General features: G+C 38.2%; 1 protein-coding gene and 1 pseudogene across 1 annotated transcript in view; one reads left to right on the top strand and one right to left on the bottom strand.

Annotated features, from left to right (window-relative positions):
• The first annotated feature begins 6,657 nt into the window (after positions 1-6,657).
• Positions 6,658-20,596, top strand: part of OGFOD3 (2-oxoglutarate and iron dependent oxygenase domain containing 3) — a 55,339-nt gene continuing 41,400 nt past the window's right edge. Inside the window, 5 exon segments of the mRNA XM_044003316.1 lie at positions 6,658-6,702; positions 11,853-11,893; positions 12,013-12,095; positions 12,098-12,160; positions 12,163-12,228. Coding sequence (XP_043859251.1) covers positions 6,658-6,702; positions 11,853-11,893; positions 12,013-12,095; positions 12,098-12,160; positions 12,163-12,228 — 298 coding nt within the window.
• LOC122754136 lies at positions 17,021-17,313 on the bottom strand (annotated as a pseudogene).

Genomic DNA, 20,596 nt, shown 5'->3' on the forward strand with positions numbered 1-20,596 from the left:
GACCTCCTGAATCCAGGGCCGGTGCTTTATCCACTGCGCCACCTAGGCGGCCCGATGAATGACGATTTTTAAATGGTGACTAGGTGGCTCAGTGGTTGGAGTGCTGTTCCTGGAGTCAGGAAGACACGAGTTCAAATTTCTGCCTCAGACACTAGTTGTGTGACCCTGGGGAAGGCAATTAACCCTGTTTGTCTCAGTTTCCTCATCAATAAAAGAAGGAAAAACGCAAACCATTCCAGCTTTTTTTGCCCAAGAAAACCCCAAAGGGGGGTGGTCATACGACTGAAATGACAGAAAACAACAAGAATACAGGCTCAAAATAAAGAAGAGCATCATCACTTGCTGTGATATTAGGTATAGACTTTGTGTACTTCTGGACAGGACCTGGGTTTGCATCACAGTACACTGTCAACTTAAACTACTCTACCATCCAGGATAACTGTTGATTCAGAGTGACAGAACTAGGGGCAGCTAGGTGTCGCAGTGGATAGAGGCACTGGCCCTGGATACAGGTGGACCTGAGTTCAAATAAGGCCTCAGACACTTTACACTTACTAGGCTGTGTGACCCTAGGCAAGTCACTTAACCCCAATTGGCCTCCCCCCCACACCCAAAAAAACCCAGAGTAACAGAATTTAAGCTTCATATTTAATCTGCCAAGTTCTGGATCTGAGCTCACAGCTGCTGCATACTTCTGAACCTGTTCCTCTCCATTGTTTTTCAGTCTTTAGACTTGATTCTTTCTTTATGCCTCATGGAAACATTTGTTTACACTGGACCCAGTTCTAATTTTAAGAAGCTATTTTCTTCAGTATTTTTGTGTGTATCTTTTACCAAGCTGTAATTTCTCTTTTCATTGTTTTTTGCATTACTCTTATTGAGTTTCCTGATTTTTCTTCTATCACTTATTTAATTTTTAAAATAATTTTTTTTGCCAATTTAAAAAAATTCTTGTTTTAGCTCTTCTAGGAATTCTTGTTGGGGCTTGTGTCCCCAATTTGCATTTTTCCTTTGAGGCTTTATCTGGTACTTTCAATGTGGTGTGATCTGGGAAGAGGTCTGGTCACTGCCTTCCAGGTCTGTGCTCTGGTCCCTTACATGAGTAGGGGCCCTCATGACTGCTACCACTCCTCTTTGCCCAGAAATTACAACCCCAAAATGGGTAATGAGTGACAGAGCTGCCAGATGGCACCTGATTCTGTGGTTTTCCTGGGATCTCTTTCTTTTTCTTTTTGCAGGGCAATGAGGGGTTAAGTGACTTGCCCAGGGTCACACAGTTAGTAGTGTCAAGTGTCTGAGGCCGGATGTTGAACTCAGGTCCTCCTGAATTCAGGGCCAGTGCTTTATTCACTGTGTCTCCTAGCTGCCCTGGCATGTTTTTTTAAGGTTGTTATAGAGGGAATACATTAGAAGAGCTCTAGCAAAAATGCTTGTTTTCAACCTGCTATCTTGCTCCACCCCCTTGCTCCTCTCAGTACACAGCACAGGGTGTGTGCCAAGGAGAGGTTGAGAAGGGGTCTCCTTATAGGTCTCCTCTAAGTCTTCTCAGATCTGCAGAGCTGGACAGTAGAAGACAAAGCTGCCAGGTGGCACCCATCTCTGTCCCAAAGTGCCCTATTATATATTTGGAGTACCCTGGCATGCATCTGAGACCTCTGCTTGCCCTGGTGCACAACCACTTCCCCATGTTGTAGTGCTCTGTGTGTAGCATTTCCTGGCCCGAATGTTTCTCTAAGTTGTCCTAGGTAGGAAAAAATGATTCACTGTGACTCCTTGCTGCATTTCACTCTCAGGATTTAGTCCAGTACTTTCTAGATATGTTTGGTGGAGTTTGGAGAGAGAGCCTGCTTCATTGCTTCTGGCTAGCTTTCTACCTTGACTCCACCTTTTAACATATGACCATAATTCAGATCCTATTTCTTTGATAACCTTTCTCCACTACTTTCCAAATTTTATACCTTTACCTCCCTGCCACATAGTCTTCAATCCAGTACCACTGATCTCCTTGCTGCTTTGTGATAAGACACTCCTTTCTCTGCTCCAGGTATTTTCCCCTGCCTGAAATATCTCTCTTCTCATCTCTGCCTACTAGTTTTCCTGGTTTCCTTCAAGATCAGATGTGAGGATGTAGAACATTCCAAGCATGGGGGATTTCCACTGCAAAAGCCTAGAGATGGGATGTAGAGTGTCTTGTGTGAACAGTAAAGTAAAGCTAGTGTGGCCAAATTGTAGAGTGCAAAGAGAGAAATAATGTGTAAGAACACTAGAAAAATAGAAAAAGGACCATGTTGTGAAGAGGGTTTTTGTTTTTTTGTTTTTTTTAAGTGAGGCAATTGGGGTTAAGTGACTTGCCCAGGGTCACACAGCTAGTAAGTGTTAAGTGTCTGAGGCCGGATTTGAACTCAGGTACTCCTGACTCCAGGCCAGTGCTCTATCCACTGTGCCACCTAGCTGCCCATGAAGAGTTTTAAATGTCAATCAAAGAACCTTATAGTTTGGTCTTAGAGGAAATAGGGAAACTTTAAAATTTGATAGGAGATGTGTATATTGGAGTATGAAGAGTCTTAGCAATTAAATAAAGGCATAAAGCCAGGGTGAGATGTGTGAGATCCCTGAACTACCATGTTGATTGTGTGAATGGAAAGGAGTGAATTTTTTTTTTTTTTTAATTAGTGAGTCAATTGGGGTTAAGTGACTTGCCCAGGGTCACACAGCTAGTAAGTGTTAAGTGTCTGAGGCCGGAGTTGAACTCAGGTACTCCTGATTCCAGGGCCGGTTGCTCTAGTCCATGGTGCCACCAAGCTGCCCCAGGAGTGAATAGTTTTTATAGAGATGTTATAGTGATAGAAACGACAAGAATCTCCCAGCAGATTTTATCAAGTAGGGAGTCTTTCCCTAAGGTAATTTGTTTTTCACTTTATCAAACACTGGGTTATTGTGTTCTGTTGTTTATGAATCTTCCATGTCTAGTCTATTCCATTGATCTCTCTATTCTTTAATCAATACCAGATGTTTTTGATGATTACTGTTTTTATTATATAGTTTGAGGTCTGGATTTGCTATCCCTTTGCTAAGTTCTTATCTGACGAGTTTTTTGGGGGGAGGGGCAGGGAAGTGGGGGTTAAGTGACTTGCCCAGGGTCACACAGCTAGTAAGTGTCAAGTGTCTGAGGCTGGATTTGAACTCAGGTATTCCTGAATCCAGGGCCAGTGCTTAATCCACTGTGCCACCTAGCTGCCCCCTGTTTGATGAGTTTTTTAGGTAATACTCTAGGGTTCTCCAAGTACACCATTATATCATCTGTAAAGAGTGATAATTTTGGGGCAGGTAGGTGGCTCAGAGAATAGAGCACTGGCTCTGGAGTCAGGAGGACCTGAGTTCAAATGTGACCTCTGACACTTGACACTTACTAGCCGTGTGATCCTGAGTCAAGTCACGTAACCCCAATAGCCTCACCAAAAAAAAAAAAAAACAAAAACGAGAGAGTGATAGTTTTGTTTCCTCATTGCCTATTCTAATTCCTTTAATTTCTGTTTCTTTTCTTATTGCTGTCTAGAATTTCTAGTACAGTACTGAATAATAGTGCTGATAATGGGCATCTTTGCTTAACTCATGTTTTTATTGTGAAGGCTTCTAGCTTATCCTCACTACAGGTAGTACTTGCTTATGGTTTTAGATAATACTACTTATTTTGAGGAAAGCTCCATTTATTCCTATGAATGTTGTATTTTGTCAAGAGCTTTTTCTGTATCTATTGAGATAATCATGTGATTTTTGTTGATTTTGTTATTAATATGGTCAATTATGCTTATAGTTGCCCTAATATTGCACCAACCCTACCTTCTTGATATAAATCCCACCTGGATATACTATATGATTTTTTTGATCTATTGCTGTAATCTCCTTCCTAGTATTTTATTGAAAATGTTTTGCATTATATTCATTAGGGGAAATTGGTATAGAGTTTTCTTCTCTGTATTTGCTCTTCCTGGCTTAGGTATTAACATTATACTTGTGTCATAAAAGTAATTTAGTAGGATTCATTCTTTACCTCTATTCCCAAATAATTTATATAGTATTGGAATTAATTGTTCTTTAAGTGTTTGGTAGAGTTCATTTGTGAATCCATCTGGTACTGGGGATTTTTTCTTAGGGAGTTCATTGGTGGTTTGTTCAGTTTCTTTTTCTAAGATAGCTTATTTAAGTATTCTATTCCTGTTCTGTTAATCTGGACAATTTGCATTTTTGTAAATATTCATCCATTTAAAATCAAAAGTAATGCCCATCAATTGGGGAATGACTAAACAAATTGTGGTATATGATGGTGATGGAATATTATTGTGGTATAAAGAATGACAAGCAGGATGATTTCAGAAACGTCTGGAAAAACTTGTATGAACTGATGTGAAGTGAGCAGAACCAAGAGAACATTGTACACAAAGATAGCAATATTGTTTGATGAAGAACTGTGAATGATTTAACATTTCTCAGCAATACAATGATCCAAGACAATCCCAAAGGACTATTGATGAAACATACTGTCCACCACCAAAGAAAGAACTGATATAGATTAAACACAAACTGAAGAGCATGCTATTTCACTTGTCTTTGATTTTTTTCCCTTTTAATCAGGTTTTTTTGGTACAAAACGACTAATAGTGTAATATTTACATAATCACATGTATAACCCATATTTGTTTGCTTAACTGCTTCAGGGGAGGGGCGTGGGAAGGAAGGAGGGTTAAAAATTGGAACTCAAAACTATAAATAAAAATGTTTATTATTTAAAAAATATTTATCCATTTCACTTAGATTGTTAGATTTATTATTACACAATGGGCAAAATAGCTTCTGATAATTGTTTTAAATTCCTCTTCATTCCTTTTTATTTTTGATACTGGTAATTGGTTTTCTTCTCTTTTAAAAATCAAATTAACCAGTGGTTAATTGATTTGACTCCCCCCCCCCCTCATAAAACCAGTTTCTAGTTTTAATAGTTCAATGGTTTTTCTTACTTTCTTTTTATTTTTTTAATTAAAAATTTTTTTGGTTTTTCTTACTTTCAATGTCATAATATCTTTTGATTTCAATTTGATGTTTAACTGGGGATTAAATTTTTTTTCTTCTAGCTTTTTTAGTTGCGTGCCTAATTCATTTATCTGTTCTTTCTCTATTTATTGATATAAGCATTTAGAGATAAGAAATTTCCCCTAAGTACTGGTTTTGGCTGCATCCCATAAATTTTGGTATGCTGTCTCATTGCTGTCATTATCTTAATGAAATTATTGACTGTTTCTATTATTTGTTCTTTGGCTCACTTATTCTTTAGGATTAAAAATTTGGTTGCCTAGGACCTACATGTACAAAAATATTTATAGCAGCTCTCTGTGGTGGCAAAGAATTGAAATCAAGGGGAATGCTCATCAGTTGGGGAATGGCTAACAAGTTGTGATATATGAATGTAATGGAATACTATTGTGTTTGTAAAGAAACAATGAGCAGGGGGCAGCTAGGGTGGCTCAGTGAATAGAGCACCGGCCCTGGATTCAGAGGACCTGAGTTCAAATCCGGCCTCAGACCACTTTACACACTCACTAGCTGTGTGACCCTGGGCAAGTCACTTAACCCCAATTGCCTCACTAAAAAACAAACAAACAAACAAACAAAAAAGAAACAATGAGCAGGAGGAGTTCAGAGAAACCTGGAAGGATTTACATGAACTGATGCTGACTGAGAGAGCAAACCAGAACATTGTACACAGTAACAGCAGTATTGTGTGATGAACAATGGTGATAGACTTTGATCTTCTCAGCAGTACAATGATCCAAAACAATTTCAAAGAACTCATGATAGAAAATGTTCTCAACACCCAGAAAAAAGAACTGTGGATTATGAATGGAGATTGAACCATACTGTTTCTACTTTTGGGCATTTTTTTTCTTCTTTTTTTGAGGTTTTTCCCTTGTGCTCTGATTCTTCTTGCACAATATGACTAATGCAGAAATATGTTTAATGTGATTGCACATATATAACCTATATCAGATTGCTTTCTATCTTGGGGAGGAGGGAGGGAAGGGAAGGTGGGAGAAAAATTTGGAACTAAAAATCCTATGAAAACAAATGTTGAAAACTATCCTTATATGTAACTGGAGAATAATAAAATACTTTTATTTTTTAAAAAGTTGGTTGCCTATAGAAGTTCATCAGTATTATATGTCAGTTTCATGATGGCATACTTGCATGTGTTCTGGATAATGAATGATGCTCTTGTGCTTTTCCAGTCACCAATGGAGTGAAGCAGAGTTGTGTGCTTCCACCCATGCTTTTTAGCATGATGTTTTCAGCAATGTTGTCAGACTCATTCATTGAGGTTGAAAACTGCATCCAGGTTAGCTACTGCACTGATGATAAATTATTTAACTTGAAAAGGCTGCAAGTCAAGACTAAAGTGAGGGGGCAGCTAGGTGGCACAGTAGATAAAACACCAGCCTTGGATTCAGGAGGACCTGAGTTCAAATATGGCCTCAGACATTTGATACTTACTAGCTGTTGTGGACCCTGGGCAAGTCACTTAAACCCCATTGTCCTGCTCCCCCCCCCAAAGGAAAAAAGGACTAAAGTGGAAGGAGATTTTGTGCGTGACTTTTTTGTTTGGAGATGATTGTACACTCAGTGCAGCCCCTGAGGCGGATATGCAAGAAGGTATGATTGATACTCTTTTGCTTGTGCTAATTTTGACTTAACACTACCACGAAAATACAGGTTCTGCACAGTCAGCACACACCCATCCATACGGGAACCATCAGTTATAACAAATGGAGAAATTTTGAATGCTATGGATAAGATCACTTACTCAAGGCGGTATATTTTCCAGGGATGTCCACATTGATGATGAAGCTAGTACATGCCATGGCCAGAGCTAGCTCAGTGTTCAGGAGACTCCAAAGGAAAGTGTGGGGAGAGAAGAGGTATTAGACTGCTTACCAAAGTGAAGGTCTATAAAGCCATTGTGTTCATTGCATTGTTGTATGGCTATGAAACTTGACAATATCTGGACACTGAGGTCCTTTCTTGAACTAAACTGTCAAGGATTCAAACTCTACTGCAGAGAGTGCAATTTCGATGGCCTGGCATGTTCAAATGCCAAATGTACATTTGTCTAAAAGACTATTTTATAGAGAACTTACACGAGGCAAGTACTGAACAGAGGTCAAAAGAAGTGATACAAGGACACTTTCAAGGTTTTTTTTTTTTTTAATTCCCATTTATTTATTTAGAATTTTCCCCAAGTTATATGTATAAACACATTTTCACATCAATTTTTAAAACTTTGGTGTCCAAATTCTCTTCTTCCTCCCTCCCAGCCCCCCTTAAGAACTCAAGCAATTCATATAAGTTATACATGTGCAGTCATGGAGAACATTTCCACATTAGTCAGGTTGTGAAAGAAACAGACAAAAATACTTTAGAAAGAAGAAACTAACAAAAAAAATATACTTCAATCTGTTTTCAGATACCATCAGTTCTTTCTCTGTAGAGAAAATATCAATCAATAGTGAGTTAGAGCATTTTTTCTTATGGCTATATTATTATATGGCTTTTATTATTTCATCTGAAAATTTCATGTCTTTTGATCATCTATCAATTGGGGAATGGCTCTCATTTGAATAAATTTGACTCCATTCTCTCTGTGTTTGAGAACCGAGGCCTATTGAACAAACTTGCTTCAAATTTTTTTCACAGTTACTGTTGCTAACTGTATTACCTATTATCCTATTCCCTCCCTATCTTCTTTCACCCTACCCCTCCTCAAAAGTGTTTTACTTCTGACTGCCCCTTCCCCCAATCTGCCCTCCCTTCCTTTATCCCTCCCTGCTTATCCCCTTCCCCTCCAACTTTCCCGCAGGGCAAGATATATTACTATACCCAATTGAGTGTGTATGTTATTCTTTCTTTGAGCCAGTTCTGATGAGAGCAAGGCTCACTTACTCCCCTGTACCTCTGCCATCTTCCCCTGCACTCCATATGCTTTTTCTTCTTTTATGTGAGATACTTTTATCCCATTCCACCTCTCCCTTTCCCTTTCTCCCGGTGTATTCCTCTCCCCCTTAATTTTATTTTTTAAAGATATCAACATGGGCAAGTTAGGTGGCACGGTGGACCCAGGCCTTGGACCCAGGAGGGACCTGAGCCCAAATCTGGCCTCAACATCAGACACTCAACAGCTACGTGACTCTTGGCAAGCTACCCAACCCTGACCACCCCACCAAAAAACAAAACAAAACAACAACAATAAAACAAAGAAATAATAAAGAAAATAAAGGCTTTAAAGATATCATCCCTTCATATTCGACTCACACCTGTGCTCTCTGAGTATACTCCATTCAGCTTCACTAATAATGAGAAATTTCTTATGAGTTATAAGTATCCTCTTCCCATGTAGAATGTAAAGTATCCTCATGATTTCTTTTCCCTGTTTACCTTTTTATGCTTCTCTAGGGTCTTCTATTTGAAAGTCAAATTTTCTGTTCAGTTCAGGTCTTTTCATCATGAATGCCTGAAAGTCCTGTCTTTTATTGAACTCCCATTTTCCCCCTGAAAGATTATGCTCAGTTTTGCTGGGTATGTGATTCTTGGTTTTAATCCCAGTTCCTTTGTCACTCAAGACTGCTTCCTGGTTCCAAACCGGAGCAAAATAACAGAATCCCACGTCAACATCAGCAGAGACCCCTGAAATCTCTTTTGGCCAACCATTCAACCCCCTCACCATCTGTGGGCCAAGTTCCAGAAGCAGCCACAGCCACAGCCTAGAGGCTCCTCAGGAGTGGCCTGCCTGGGGCTGGATCTGCATGACTTAGCTGTAAGAACTTTGGAACTGATTATGAGACATGGAAGAAACTGGCACAGGACCACCCAGCATGGTGTGCTCTATGAGAAAAAGCAGAATTGAAGCATCTTAAAAGAAACATTAGATGCACAAAATTAGGAGCCTATGTTCTTATGGACCATTGTGATATACTGGTGGTTAGAACCTTCCAAGCTCATATTGGTTTGATCAGCCACACTGTACCTTGATCCCAACATAGTAATATCACTTTGGTCCTCTTGAGAATGAAAGACAGCACCAACCAACTTTAGGATAAGAATATTTAGTTTCCAATTAATTTTTAATCTGTGTTTCCACGACCCTTTATTCAATGTAATTATCCTATTGCATTAGGAACTGAAAAGGATGTATTTAATATTTATGCTTTTCTCCATTTGGTTGTGAGGTTTTTCTGCCCTAATACGTGATCATTTTTTGTGTAGGTACCATGTACTGCTGAGAAAAAGGTATATTCCTTTCTAGTCCCATTCATTTTTCTCCAGAGTACTATCATATCTAATTTTTATAAATTCTATTTATTTCCTTAACCTATTTCTTGTTGTTGTTGTTGGGTTTTTTTTGTTAGATTTATCTAGTTCTGAAAGGGACAAGTTGAGGTCTCCCACTAATATGGTTTTTGGCTGTCTATTTCTATCCAATAACTCATTTAACTTTTCCTTTAAGAATTTTGATACTATATACCACCATTTGGTCCATATGTGTTTAGTATTGATATTACTTCATTGTCTATGGTACCTTTTAGCCAAATGTAGTTTCCTTCCTTATCTCTTTTAATTAGATCTCTTTTTGTTTTTGCTTTGTCTGAGATCATGATTGCTGCCCCTGTTTTTTCCCCTTCAGCTGAAGCACGTTAGATTTGGCTCCAACCCTTTACCTGAACTCTGTGTATGTCTCTCTGGTTCAAGTGTGTTTCTTGTAAAAAAAAAAAAATCTTGTAGGATTCTGGTTTTTGACCAACTCTGTTATCTGCTTCCATTTTATGAGTAATTTCATCCCATTCATATTCACAGTTATGATTACTGTTTATTTCTCTATATTCTGCTTTTTCTTCTGTTTATCTTTCTCTTCACACTCTACCATCTCAAAGTCATTTTCTTCTGACTACTCTGCCTCCTTCTATTACCCTTCCCTCTCCTCTTTTCCTCTTCCCTTCCAACTTTCCTGTAGGGCAAGATAGATTTCTATTCCTAACTGAGATACCATATTTTGGTTCCATGTTCTCCCCAAATTTTATGGGGTCCTTTGTCTCTTGCATTAAGTAATTTTCTTTTATTTTACATAAATATATTCTGTCTGTTATATAGAGGAAATCTATCTATTTATAGATGCCTAAGCTCTTTTATTAGATCTTGATGCCTGTTTTCTTCTGCTGTTGACATTTTCCCCTCCTTAATTTATCCACTTATGGCTAAGGTTTTTGAGTTTTCTTCCTTCTGAGATCTTGGTAATTTCAGTCTTTCCCTTCCTTATTTTCCCTTGTTAACTTACTTTCTTTTTTTCCTCTAATTTTTTCCCTCTAATTTTTTTTTTGTTTTTTTAGTGAGGCAGTTGGGGTTAAGCGACTTGCCCAGGGTCACACAGCTAGTAAGTGTCAAGTGTCTGAGGCCGAATTTGAACTCAGGTCCTCCTGACTCCAGGGCCGGTGCTCTATCCACTGCGCCACCTAGCTGCCCCTCCCTCTAATTTAAAAAACATTTTTATTTAAAGTTTTGCGTTCCAAATTCTATTCCTTACTCACCTCTCTTTTCCTTGAAATGGTAGCAATCAGATATAGGTTATGAATATGCAATTATGTAAAACATTTCCATATTAGTCATTTTGTATAAGAAGATCAAATAAAAAAAATAAAAGAAAGAAAGTAAAAAACAGTATGTTTCAGTCTGTATTTAATCAGTTCTTTCTCTAGAGGCAGATAGTATGCTTCTTTATTAGTCCTTTGGGATTGTCTTGGATCATTGTATTTCTAAGTATTGCTAAGTCATTCACCGTTCTTCATTTGAACAATATTTTTGTTACTTTGTAGAATATTCTGCTTCTGTTCACTTCACTATGCATCAATTCATGTAAGTCTTTCTGGGTTTTTTGTGAAATCATTCTGCTTGTTATTTCTTTAGCACAATAATATTCTGTCACAATCATATATCACAGCTTGTTTAACCATTCCCCAACTGATGGGCATCTCTTGATTTCAGTTCTTAGCTACAACAAAAAGAGCTGCTATAAATATTTTTGTACAAACAGGTCCCTTTCCCTTTTGGGGGGTATATCTTTGGGATATAGACCTATAGATCCAGTATTACTGGATCAAAGGGTATGCCCATTTTTATAGCCCTTTGGACATAGATCTAAATTGCTCTCCAGAATGGTTGGATCAATTCACAACTCCACCAACAGTCATTGCTCACTTTTGAACTCTTTTTCTTCTGAAGGTGGTTTCCCTGGGAGGTAGATCTTAAAAGTGATTCAGCCTCTTCCCACAATGGTATTTCACAGTTCACCACCCTAAGTCTCTGCCCCAAGTGACTTTTGGGGGGACAGAACTCCACTGGATCTAGCTGGATGCTGTACTATTTCTCCTAGGCATAGTGGATTGTGGCCCAGCCCCCCAAATTTTGAACAGTCCTTAGTTCCTAGGTGTAATGTTCAAAGTCCTGCTGTTGTAGCTGGGGTGATTTCTGTCATTTGTATTTGACTCTCAAGGGATCTTGGAGGAGGGGTTGGGGGGTGAAGTTGAACCTTATTTCAAGTCCGGAAGACCAATTAAATCACAGGTCAATGCACAGTTAAAACTTTGTTAGATAATAACCTTGTTCTTTAATTTCTACATATGTATTTTTACCTACCTTTGTCCATCCTGATTGTGATGGCCTTGTGGAGAGGGTGCTATATTTTATGTTTCTCTGAAAGTCTGTTAGATACTTGATAATTATTTGTTGATTGACATAAAGCTCTGGTTAAATTTCAGTCAGCTGTATGGACTCTGGGAGTATTTATTGCAGGAATAATGTGAGACAGCTAAAATGCTATTTTAAGAGTTAGCTCTATATGAATTTAACATTGATGTTATTGGAATATTCAATTAAATGTTGGATGAAAATTGATATTAGTTTATTTTCTATCCCTAGTCTAAAGAAGAATCGAGTCCATCATGAATCCCAGAGGAAATGGTTGAAAATTTCATTTTTGGGATCATCTGGTCTACTTGCCAGTCTTTATTGTGGAGCTTTTTGAATGGTGATGATGGTGTCACTGAAGTTCTGGCTCATCATAATGAATTCTACAGAACAGATTTATTGAGGTGATTTGTTCTGAGGATTATGACAGTCACAAAAGATTTGAAGGTACTGGTTCCCTTCATGGATGTTACCTGTTTTCCCTCATGGATGGTGCTCTGGCATAAAAGGTGGCTATAAAATATTAGTTGGACAAATTTCATTACAATGTGCATAAGATCTTTTAGCCTTGAAAAGGAGAGTAGATTTAGGGTCATAACCCTGACTTTGGTGTTTATATGTAACATTTAAAAAGCAGTTCTTAGAAACTTGCATTTTATTATAAACTTCACATCATTAATTTAACATTTAGATATATAAGCATACTTTATATTAAATACTACTGCAATAACAGTAGTAATATTTTCAGCATAAAATATTCTTATCACCACTCCATGTGGATAAGCCAGTTAAAATGGTGGAGTTTACATTGTAACAATGGCAGGCAGTAATGGTGGAAATTTTACATTGTTTTTATGTTTGAGAAGAGTAAAGTATAGATTTTAGATGATTCATTTCATGTTTTTTTTTTTTTTAAGTGAGGCAATTGGGGTTAAGTGACTTGCCGAGGGTCACACAGCTAGTAAGTGTTAAGTGTCTGAGGTCGGATTTGAACTCAGGTACTCCTGACTCCAGGGCTGATGCTCTATCCACTGTGCCACCTAGCTGCCCCTCATTTCATGTTTTGTGATATGCCTTCTCTTATCTTCAGTCTCTCCCTATCTTCTGATTCCTTCATTATTGTCTACAAACATGTTCATGTCTCCCCCATTCTTCTTTTTTTTTTTTTAGCAACAAACATTTATTTTATTTTCCATTTACATGTAAGGGTAGTTTTCAACATTCATTTTCATAAGATTTAGAGTTCCAAATTTTTCTCTCTCCCTCCCTTTCCACCCCCCTCCACAAGATCGTAATCAGGTTATATATGTACAATCCACAAGTGTTCTTTTTATCAGTTCTTTCTATGGGGGTGCATAGTAAGCTTCCTCATTAGTTCCTTGGGATTGTCTTGGATCATTGCACTGCTGAGAGTAGATAAGTCATTCACAATTGCTCATTAAACAATACTGCTGTCACTACGCACAATGTTCTCTCAGCTCTGCTCACTTTACTATACATCGATGTTCATTAGTCTTTCCAGGTTTTTCGGGGATCATCCTGTTTATCATTTCCTGTAGCATAAGACCATTCCACTACAATCATATAACACAGCTTTTTCCATCATTCCTCAATTGATGGACATTCCCTTGATTCTCAATTCTTAGCCTCCACCAAGAGTTGCTATAAATATTTTTGTACAATTTTTCCCCCTTTTTTCTTTTTCATGATTACTATTATTAACTGTTTCCCTTCCATCCTATTCCCTTCCCCATGATATTTATTCTATTATCCATCTTCTTTCATCCTATCCCTCTTCAAAAGGGATTTGCTTCTGTCTGTCCTCTCCCCAACTCTGCCCTTCCTTCTTTTGCCTCTCTCTCTCTCTCTTTCTCTCTCTCTCTCTTTATCCCCTTCCCCTCCTATTTTCCTGCAGGGTTAGAGAGATTACTCCACCCAGTTGAGTGCATACATTATTCCCTCCTTGAGCCAATTCTAATGAGATTGAGGTCTTTGAGCCAATTCTGATGAGTGTTAGGCTCATTTACTGCCCAGATTAAATAGATTACTCCACCCAGTTGGGTGTATGTGTTAGTCCCTCCTTAAGGCAGCTCTGATGAGTTTAAGGTCTTTGAGCCTTTTCTGATGAGTGTAAAATTCATTTACTGCCCTGCTCCTCTCCCATCTCTTCCCCCACTCCATAAGCCTTTTCCTGTTACTTTCATGTAGAATTTCACTTTTGCCCTTCCCCCTCCCCCAGTGAATTCCCTTCACCCCTCAATTTAACCCTAAAGATGTTATCATCTAGCTAAGTGACACAGTGAACAAATCATCACCCCTGGACCCAGGGGGATCCCAGCCAAAACCTGGTCTCAGACACAAGACAGTCGCCCACTGCACCACCCCAGGTATGTCTCCCAGCTCCAATTTTTTTTTTTTTTATGGTTCTCTAGGGTCTTGTATTTGAAAGTCAAATTTGCCATTCAGTTCAGGTCTTTTCATCACAAATATCTGAAAGTCTTCTTTTTTCATTAAAGTCCCATTTTTTCTGCTGAAAGATAATGCTGAGTTTTGCTGGGTAGGTGATTCTTGGTTGTAATCCCATTTCCTTTGCCCTTTGGAATATCATATTCCATGCCCTCCAGTCCTTTTATGTAGAAGCTGCTAGATCTTGTGCTATCCTGACTGGGGCTCCACAGTACTTGAATTCTTTCTTTTTGGCAGCTTGCAATATTTTCTCCTTAACCTGAGAGCTCTGGAATTTGGCTATAATATTCCTAGGAGTTTTCTTTTTGGGATCTCTTTCTGGATGTGATCGGTGGATTCTTTCAATTTCTATTTTAGCTTCTCCTTCTAGAATTTCAGGGCAATTTTCCCTGAGAATATCTTGGAAGATGGTGTCTAAGCTCTTTCCTTGATCATGGTTTTCAGGTAGACCAATAATTTTCAAATTCTCTCTCCTGGACCTATTTTCCAGGTCGGCAGTTTTTCCCAGAAGATATTTCACATTGCCCTCTATTTTTTTATTCATTTGGATTTGCTTTATTGTGTCTTGGTTTCTCATAAAGTCACTGGCTTCCATTTGTTCAATCCTCATTCTTAGGCAATTATTTTCATCAAATAACTTTTGTACCACCTTTTCCATTTGACTTTACAAGCTGTTGACTTTTTTCTCATGTCTTTCCTGCATCACCCTCATTTCTCTTTCCACTTTTTCCTCTACCTCTCTAACTTTATCTTCAAAGTCCTTTTTGAGCATCTCTATGGCCTGAGACCAATTTGTGTTTTTCTTGGAAGCTTTTCCCTAATGTTGGGGCCCTAATGTTGACATCTTCCTCTGAGGGTGCCCCTTGGTCTTCCTTGTTACTGAAGAAACTTTCTATGGTCCTCACCTTTCTCTGTCTGCTCATCTTGCCTTTCTTTTACTTGACTTTTAGCTCCTTAAAGTGGGGCACTGTTTCCAGGATGCAGTATCCCAAGATTCAGAAGTCCCAGGTGGTATGATTTAAAGGAGAATTAGGTTCTTCCCTTGCTCAGCCTGTTTCCTGGTCCTAGATGACCCCAGACCAGCTTGCTGATCAACCAGCTTTGTGTATTGTGGTTGTCAGCTCCAATGAGCCTGTGCCCCGCCCCCACCTGGGCCCTTGCTACTCGAGCCTACCTCCTGGTTCTCAGCAGGGGTGTAAAATCAAATTTCTGCTTAGCACCAGCATAGACCCCTATAGTCTCTCTCCTGCCCAGGGCTCAGCCCACTCACCAGACTGTGAGCTTAGTTCCAGATGACACTGGTGCTTCAGCTGATTCAGAGGCTTTGGGGGTCTCCTTCTCTGGTGGGGCCTTCCTGGGACTGGATCTGTGTCAGGATGACTGTGGGTTGGACTCGACTCCTGTATCAACACAGTAGCTCCCTCCTTCTGACCTTCCTAGCCGTTCTTGGTTAGAAGATGATTTTAGCACATTCTTCTGTGAGTTTTGCTGCTCCGGGCATTTTCTTATGGCGTTATTTGGATGTTTTTTGGAGCAATTGTGTCATGAGTTTGGGAGCTCACTGCCTTTCCTCCGTCATCTTGGCTCCCAACTCTGTATATCTCTCCCATTCTTAAAAAGCCCTCACTTGATTTAAATATATCCACTAGCCATTGTCCGATGTCTCTCCTCCTTGTTATTGTACTCCTTGACAATGCTGTCTACTACATATGGTGCTTCCTCTTCCTTTCTTCTCCCTCTCTTTTATTGTTTGTTTGTTTGTTTTTTTGCAGGCCAGTGAGGGTTAAGTGACTTGCCCAGGGTCACACAGCTAGTAATTGTCAAATGTCTGAGGCTGGATTTGAACTCTGGTCCTCCTGACTCCAGGGCTGGTGCTTTATTCACTGTGCCACCTAGCTGCCTCTCTCCCTCTCTTTTAAACCTTCTGGAGTCTGACTTTTTACTTCATCATTCAAATGAAACTGTCCTCTCCAAAATTATCAGCGCTCTCTTAATTGCGAAATCTAATGTTCTTTTTTCAGTATTGAACATTTTTTACCTATCTGCAATACCTTACATTGGCAGTCACTATCCCCTTTTGGATACTCTTTCCTCCCTAGGTTTTTGTGACACTATTCTCTATATCTCCCTCTATATATCTGATAGCTCATTTTGTTTGTTTTTGCTCTGTGGATGTCCTCCAAGCTCTGTCCTATTCTCCCTTCTATTTTCCTTCTGTGTTGTCTCATTTGTTGATCTTATCATTTTGGACTTCTTTGACTTCTCCGTCACGCTCCCTTCTTCTAATTTTCCCTATCAGGGCACCACAATCCTCCCAATCACCCAAGCTTATAACCTTGGTGACATCCTCAACTACTCACTCTCTGTCACTTTCCATATCCATTCAATTGCTCAATTTTGTTATTTCTACTTTCTCAGCATCCCTCATATGTCTCCTCTTCTTGCCACTCATATAACCACAACTCTAGTTCAGACCTTCATCACTTCTCAATGGAACTAATGCAATTGTTTTTTTCTTTTCTTTTTTTATTATAGAGGTATTTAAAATATTTAAAAAAATTAGTTAACAAACATTTATTTTCTCTCCTGCCCCCTCTCAATAGAATAAAAGAAAAAGAAAACCCTCAAGTTTTAGTCAAGTAAGACAATTCCTATATGGGGTCTTGTAAAAAAAAATTATTTCTCATTCTATATCTTGAGTCCATTACCTTTCTGTCAGGAGATTGGTAGCATTCTTTTTTTTATTCCATAAATTAACCCATTTATTGTTGGACTGTGGGCTACAGATATTTGATGGGGAGAAGATTTTACTGGTCTTTCAATTCCTTCAGTCTTCTGATGGCGGATTTGACTGTAACTGCAGAGGTGGTATTGTAGGTCCATGCACCACCAGCCACTGTTTTCATATAGGATCCACAATGCCAGATAACCACAGCCTGTCTCTTCATTTTGGTCTTGCCACAGAAGGAGCAGGTATACTTGGCATGCTGGCTAATTTCTGAGGGATGCACCATAACGTGTTCCATATTTACCAACAATTCTGACCTTCTTGGTGTGTTTAGCCATGTTGCCAATCGTGGGCCCGGAACTTGAAGAGGAAAACCAGGTTGTTGTTTTTTCTTTTTTTTTTTCAGGGCAGTGAGGGTTAAGTGACTTGCCCAGGGTCTCACAGCTAGTTAAGTGTCAAAGTGTCTGAGGTCAGATTTGAACTCATGTCCTCCTGAATCCAGGTTCAGTGCTTTATTCACTGCACCACCTAGTTGCCCCTGGTAGCATTCTTTATCATCATTTCTCTACAGTCATAATTTATTACTGCGTTGATCATAGTTCTAAAGCCTTTCAAACTTGTCTAGGACAAATTATAGTACAAATATTGTATAAATTGTTTTCCTGGTTTTGCTTACTTCATTTTGCAGTAATTTATAGAAGTCTTAGTAGGTTTCTCAGAAATTCTTTGAAAATTCCCTTTTGTTATTTCTTATGGAACAATAGTGTTCCATTTTATTAATTTACCATTTTTTCAGCTGTTACTCAAATGATGGACAATCCCTCGCTCTCCACCACAAAAAGAACTGCTATAAGTATTTTTGTACATATGGGCACTTTTTTCCTTTGACTTATTTTTAGGGGATAAGAGTAGTAATAGTATCACTGGATAAAAAAGCGTGTGCTATTTAGTAGCTTTTTGGTTTCAAAAAGCAATTTATTAATTGCTTTCCATAATGTCTTCCCCAGCAGTGCATTTTCTGTTTTCCTGTAGCCCTTCCAACATTTGTCATTTTTCTTTTTTGTCAACTTTTCTAGTCTGATGAATATAAGGTGAGATCTCAGAGTTGTTTTAATTTGCATTTATCTGACTTAGTGATTAGAACATTTTTCATTGTCTTATTGATAGCTTGAATTTCTACCTTTGAAAATTGCCTTTGATATTCTTTATGATTATTTATCAATTGGGGAATGACTCTTATATTTGCAAATCAGTTTCCCATATATCTGAGAAATGAGACATTTATCAGAGGAATTTGCTGGAAAGATTTTTTCCCTGTAACTTTCTGCTTCTGACTTAGCTGCATTGATTTTATTTTTGCAAAAACTTTTAAATTTTATGTAACCAATATTGTTCATTTTAATTTCTGTAACCCTTTCTTTATCTTTTGGTCACAGACTATTCCCATGTTCATAAATATGAAAGGTAATTTCTGCATTCTTTTTCTAATTTGTTTATGACATGACTTTTTTTTCTAGCTAAGTAGAATTTTGGAATTCATGTGGTATGTGGTATATGTTTTAGTCTAAATCTGATTTCTTCCATACTACTTTCTGGTTTTTTTCCAGATGTTATTGTAAAATAGTGAGTCTTTACCCAGGTAGCTGGGTTTATTGAACATTAGTCAACTTTCATTTTCATCTCTGTATTTTGTAGCTTATCTGTTCCATTGATTGACCTCTGTTTTTAAATTAGTAACAAGTAGTTTTGATCATTGCTGCTTATCTGTTAGATTCTTGATCTTTTGTTCCTCCAAATAAACTTTGTAAACATTTTTTCTAAGTCTCTAAAGTAATCCTTTGGTAATTTGGTATAGCATAGAATGAATTAAACTAATTTAAATAGTATTGTTATTTTTATTATATTGGCTTGATCTATATTTTAGGTCTTTCTTTGTTCCTGTAAAGACTATTTTTAGTTGTATTTGAATAATTCCTGTTTGTCTTGGTAGTTACATACCCAAGTATCTTATATATTGGAATTTTTTTTATTACTTCCTATTGGATTTTTTTTTGTGTAATATTGCTAATAATTTATGTGGATTTATTTCATATACTGCAACTTTGCAAAAGTTATTGTTTCAGATAAGTTTTTAGTTGACTCTGGGAAAACTACCCTATTATCTGCAAAAATGATAATTTTATTTACTCTTTGACTTTGCTTATTCACTCAATTTATTTTTTTATTTTTATTTTTATTTTTTTTTTACTGGGCAAAGGGGTTAAGTGACTTGCCCAGGGTCACACAGCTAGTAAGTGTCAAGTGTCTGAGGCCGGATTTGAACTCAGGAACTCCTGAATCCAGGGCTGGTGCTTTATCCACTGCGCCACCTAGCTGCCCCACTCAATTTATTTTTCTTGCCTTATTGCTATAGCTAGGATTTCTAACTTATGGAGTCATTGATTCTTATTTAGTTCATTCTAATTCTCAGTGAATCTCTTACTTGGATGAGGTTTCATACTTTTTCCTTTAGACTTCTTGTTCTCTGTCCAGTTCTTTCCCCTAGAGCTTTTATTTCATCCTTTTTCTTTTGCTTTATTTCTTCCAGGTATTAATGTAGTTGTTGTGAAAAATCCATTTTTACCTTTGAATCTCTACTTGTATGCAGCTACTGGCTCCTTTTTGGGAATCTCTAGATCTACAATAATTTTTGATAATGGGTTAATGTTTTCTTTGATTTAATCATTTCTCTAGCTTTAAATCCTAGTTTGGGGCCTTGTATCAGGCCTAATTTCTATCACCTGCTGCACTTTTGCCTTGAAGTGCAGTCTATGAATCCTTTTGATTCCTATACTGATCCCTACCTCCTAGAGTTAGACTTGTCTATTTCTTTGAGGTTCATAGTGCTGAATCTTCAGGATTTTCATGTGTGTGGTTTCTTCATCCTCTACTCAACTACCAAAGTTATTTTCCTAAAATGTATCTCACTTTGTCACAACTGTACATCTTTCTCCTCCAACATCAGAGACTAAAAATTCCCTCCAGGATCAAATATAAAAGTCTTCTAGTATTTAAAGCCCTTTATAGCCTGGTGGTATTCTTACCTTTCCAGTCATTTTATAATTGTTTCCTTTCTACATACTCCCTAATCCAGCACAGCTCTGTCCTACTATGTCCTTTCCTATGACGCTGTATTTCCTCACTGCATTTGAACTGGATTTCTCATGGAAAGACTTTTTTCCCACTCACCTCTGTCTCTTTAGTTTCCCTGGCTTCCTTCAAGACATAGCTTAAGGAGGCAGAGCCAAGATGGCAAAGAAAAGCAGGGACTTGCTTGAGGTCATAAGTTCTCTTCTAAACAACTATAAAATAATTCCTCAAAATGAATTCTGGAGCAGCAGAACTAACAAAAGGACAGGGTGAAACAATTTTCTAGCACAAGACAACTTAGAAAGTCTGCTGGAAAAGTCTTTTGCAGCAGGCAAAGAGTGGAACACAATTCTGTGCAGGCAATGTTCTAGCAAGTCAGCAGCAGGTTGTGTCTTGGCAAGCCAACAGCAGGCCTTGGGGGCAACTAAATGAACAGCAGTGGTTTCCAATGCTCTCAGTCTACAAATGGTAAAGGAGTCAGATGACTGGTCA

The sequence above is a fragment of the Dromiciops gliroides genome, chromosome 4 (genome assembly GCF_019393635.1).
Source record: "Dromiciops gliroides isolate mDroGli1 chromosome 4, mDroGli1.pri, whole genome shotgun sequence".
Classification (NCBI taxonomy): Eukaryota; Metazoa; Chordata; class Mammalia; order Microbiotheria; family Microbiotheriidae; genus Dromiciops; species Dromiciops gliroides.